Here is a 4660-nt window from a genome sequence, read left to right as displayed (position 1 = left end):
ACATCTGCTTACATCTTGAATTGTAAATTCACAAAGAGCAGTGCACCTCAGAGCAGCAGCAGCACAGTCTGATGGTCACAGCCTGCACATCTGCTGGAGCTCATAGCAGAAATGATTGTAAGCTTCTTTTAACTGGGCTGAGCAACTACAACCAGTTTTAGGGTTCCTCCACCTGCTGAATCCCACTTCCTGTTTAGGTGTGGATGCAAAGCCGCCCACTACAACAGGAAATAGAGCCGTTTGTTTTTTTTAATCTCTCTTTGCTCTGCTCATGTTCTCTATAACTGATCAAGCTGAGCACATTCATTAGTATTAAAACCAGAATTTACTCTGAAATAAAGTTTGCATTCCCATGTGCTCATAAGATTTTATTATATTAATATAGTACAAGGTTCGGTTAGCTTTGCACAAAATCAGCCGGTACAAACGTTCTTCAAAGAGCTACTTTTTATCTTCTTACTGTGAATTTCAGAGCCTGTACATTTGCACTTTTACTTGGGCAAAAAAGTTGAATCAGTACTTTGCACAAGAATATTTGTTATGTTTTTAAGTATCTATAATATCTATCTAAACATAAATATAATAAATATACTTAATTATTGGATATAATACATAAATATAAGACAAATATAATTCCTTTGGTTTCCTCCAGGGTGAGATCCACACATGTGGAAGGAGATTTAGGTGATTAGGGAGAGGGAGGAGTCAGCCTGCTTCAGTGCTCATCCTTAAGAAGGCTGCACAGACCTGTGTCTGTTTGCAACCATGGGGGCCAGGCAGCTTGTTGCATTTAGCTTCGTACTTGCATGGGTCAGGCTTAGTGACGCTCGATTCCACAGTCTGAATGTGCCAACACACTTGGGGATCAAGGCACAGAGGCCTGCTGTGGCTGAAGCTGATGCTCCAGGAGAACCTGACAGAGTGCACTCCAGTCAGTCTGCTCAGCAAGCTGCAAAGCTCCAGTCAAAGCAGAACCAGCAAGCACTTGAACCCCTCTCCTGGAAATTTCCAGAAGATCCAGTGGATCGGGTGAACAAACCTTTCAAGTTTGAACTGAAGCAGCCAGTGGCAGCCTACCGCGTTGCTGTGAGGTGTGGTGAAAGTAAGATCTTTGTTGAAGTGAGTCGGGACTTGCTGGGTCTCGGCAAGCTGATAAAGCCAGAAGAAATCAGCCTCGGTGGTTGTTCAGCCACTGACACTGATGACTCGTCTCATGTGCTGGTTTTTGAATCTGAGCTGCACAGCTGTGGTAGCAAGCTAGTGGTATGAACCTTTTTATTCTGTTCATTCAGTTACATCACCTTTTCACACAAGTGAAATTCATTTTTTTAATACACTTTGTATTTTTTCATTAGTTGACAGAAAATGCCTTCATTTATGCCTTTGCGCTGGCCTACAACCCCAAAGTGTTTGGCAGAAGCGGCATTACGAGGAGCCAGAGTGCTGTCATTAGACTTGAATGCCACTACCAGAGGTGACTAGAAATGCGGAACAGACTGAACACCCACTTTAGTTTACGGTGGTCCTTATTAAAGGAATAGTGTTGCAACAAAACAGCCTTTAATTAAACACTGACTCCAACTCTGTCCTAACACATCGCCATGTAAAATCTGGAGTCGAAGCCTTTTTATTAAGTCTTCTGTGGTCACATAAAGTTTTTAGAGTTGAGGCCTGTCATTAGTTCTTTCAGTCCTTGTCCTGTCTTCCTCCCATCAGCCTGAAACCAGGAAAGGGTAAAGGGAGTTTTTCCCCCCCACTGTCACCAAGTGCTTGTTTAGAGGGGGCCATCTGAGTGTTGGTGTTTTCCCTGTATTATTGTAGGGTCTTTACAGTGTAAAGCGCCCTGAGGCGACTGTTGTGATTTGGTACTATATAAATAAAATGGATTTGAATTATGCCCCATCTTTTAACAAGAGAAAAATCCAGATGGATGCGTTAGTTTCAAAATAAAATCACCCTGAACAAATGTTATTAAGGTGGAAACTCTTTTGTCCCAGGCACACTTTGAGCTGTAAAACTGGACATTTTAATGTGTGAGTGTGGGACTGAGTTCGGGGTTCAACCTAAAGTAGCCAGTCTTGGTACTGCAGTTTTAGCACTTCATATTTCCTCCTTTTTCCAGGCTGATGCTCTTGGTGATATATTAACCAACATAGCATGTTTAAGCTCACTGACCTGATCTAATAATTTTTAAACCAACGCTGTTTTAACCTGACTGTGTAGCTGTGGCCCGTCGGTTTTACAGCAATTAGTCGAACATGTTTTTATGGAACCTTTCCATGCTTTAGCCACGCATCAAAGAAATCCTGTAGCTTTTATACAGTCACGTTCCAGGTATGTAGGCTTTTTGTTTGTTGGTGACTTATAACTTTGTCAGCAGATTCATGGATGACAAAGCAACAGCCTTCTGGTGCAGGTTTAAAGTATTAGTGTACTTTTAAAGTATGATTGGTGTGATGCTAAAAACTGCTCTTAACTTTGACATTTCAGGCAGCACAGTGCGAGCAGCGATCCCGAGCATCCTGCCTGGATGTCCAGTGAAGCTACCAGGCGAGCACAGACACAGCAGCATTTTTCTCTGAAACTTATGACTGGTGGGTCCCAGCAATATTAACACGACTGTGACTTTGCAAACCTTTAATGGCTAATTTTGCTTCAGATGACTGGAAGTTTGAGAGAACGTCCACCAGATATGCTTTGGTAGATGTCATTCACATGGAAGCAGCAGTCTTGGTACAAACTCCAACCCCCCTCAGGGTGCTGGTGGACAGCTGCGTCGCTACCACAAAGTCAGACTTCACTTCAGGACGAAGAGAAGCTTTAATAAATGACGGGTAGGTTCTGGATGGGCAGCAGTTTGATACAGTACACTATATCAGTAGTCTCTTTTCTACACTTAGCTTGACCTGATCTGATAATCTGATCCACCTTAAGTGTGGTGCGAGTGTCATTCAAGTGTCACACCAGCATGTCCCCACAGAGTGTGGCTGCTTCTGTGTGAGTGTTGCCTTTCCTACAGGTGTCTGGGGGGTCAGCACACCATTTCCAGGTTCATGCCTCGATCTCAGCCTGATAAACTCCGGTTACAGGTCGCGATCCACAGCTTGGGTCTACAGGGGATGGTATGCAAGTGTGTGCTGATGATGTATGCTCCCTGTCGTGTACTTTAAAATAAAGAGGCCTAATTTCATTTAAACAGATTTATATCTCTTGCCTACTGAAGGCCGTCTCAGCTTCTGCCCCAGTTACCATTGAGAACAAGGCATGCTCATTTTATGAGGGGTATGAGAACGTTTTTGAAGATCTTTCATTCATTGATTCTTTCGAGAGGACTTTCATGACACTGACTCTTCCCACAGTATGTGGATGGCTGTAGATGGAAAGAACGAGTTCTGTACCTGTTGTGAGTCCACTTGTGGAATGAGAAAGATCCGAGCCCTGAGTGACAACGCCACAGGTAATGCATGTCAGCAGGAACGTGCACAATGCTTCATTTCTCACGCCTGACTGCAAAATGACTGCGTTTATGTGCTTTTTTTTTAAAAAGTGGAGCGATGGGAAGCTGAAGTGACTGTGGGCCCCATTGTTGTAGAGTGAAAGATGTTGTTTTTTTTACACATTTGTAACAAAAGAGAATAAATAAACTTTTTAAAAAGAAACTTCATTTGAAGCTGTGACGTCTCTAAACTGACACTGAAGCTGGCACGTGCACATAACCAGCAGATGTTTCTTTAAAATGGTTTCGCAGAGAGTGAAACACTGAAGACATTTCTGGAAACTGTTCTCAAAAAATGAATAAACGGTGACCAACCCTGAAGTTCGCAGTGCAGCTAACAAGAGTTGACTGTTGATCCAGCCGGTCGTTTCTGGAACTCGTGCACATGCTGGTTAGTAGTTTGGGGAAATACACACAACATGTGCAAAAGAGGAAGTGATATCATATTTCATGCTTGTTGCAAAGAAACTATTACCGATGAATAAGGATGAGAAATCAGTGGCACTTATTCAACTTTCAAACATCAAATAAATTCATGCAGCACATTTAAAAGACTGATAAATGTGTAGTGAGGACACTGGACGAATGGATTTATGGTGCTTTTTAGACGACGGTCACAAAGTGCATTACAGGAAATGATTAAAACACAAGACAAATGTTGAAGACTTTAAAAATGCGCTTTTACAAAACAGCAATAATAAAGGTCAAGCTGTACAAGAATCAAAGCATAAAATACACAAATGTTACTGAAGTGTTTGAGTAAATCGATGCATCTTAGCTGGCTTTTAAAAATCCAAATAACTGGTAACCCTGAAGTGAACAGTGTTGCACAGGTTGTGTACTATGGCCCCTGTCATTGCTGAAGATCAGGGGTCGGCAACCTTTCTGACGGTGAGTGCCATTTAAAATTTCCTCAGAGGTCAGTGTGCCATATGATAGCGTTAGCTATAAATTTAATAACGCTCTATATTAACAGTTAGACACTATATAGAACCACTTTATAGGATTATATTTGTTTGCAGATGTTGGCAGCTGTCAGTGAATAGTTATCAGCTATTTTGAAAGAAATGCATGTTTGTTAATACAGAGACACATGTTAATGTGATCTCTGGTCTCCCACTCAGAGACACAGGTCTCAGAGTGTCCAGCATTCAGAGGCTGCCT

General features: G+C 42.1%; 1 protein-coding gene across 1 annotated transcript; it reads left to right on the top strand.

The window, feature by feature from the left end:
• The first annotated feature begins 728 nt into the window (after nt 1–728).
• On the top strand, nt 729–3614 carry LOC147313860 (zona pellucida sperm-binding protein 3-like). Its single transcript, XM_086262731.1, has 8 exons — nt 729–1263; nt 1356–1474; nt 2491–2594; nt 2660–2834; nt 3020–3122; nt 3200–3282; nt 3360–3457; nt 3548–3614. Exons 1-8 carry the CDS (start codon nt 766–768, stop codon nt 3595–3597), a joined length of 1230 nt encoding a protein of 409 aa, XP_086118857.1. The 5' UTR covers nt 729–765; the 3' UTR covers nt 3598–3614.
• The last annotated feature ends 1046 nt before the right edge of the window (nt 3615–4660 follow it).

Source organism: Aulonocara sp. 'chitande type north' Nkhata Bay, linkage group LG14 (assembly GCF_057382095.1).
Source record: "Aulonocara sp. 'chitande type north' Nkhata Bay isolate Kocher_YH1m ecotype deep benthic linkage group LG14, A_spYH_male_GT1.1, whole genome shotgun sequence".
Lineage (NCBI taxonomy): Eukaryota > Metazoa > Chordata > Actinopteri > Cichliformes > Cichlidae > Aulonocara > Aulonocara sp. 'chitande type north' Nkhata Bay.
This window is presented reverse-complemented; position numbering and strand designations above follow the sequence as displayed.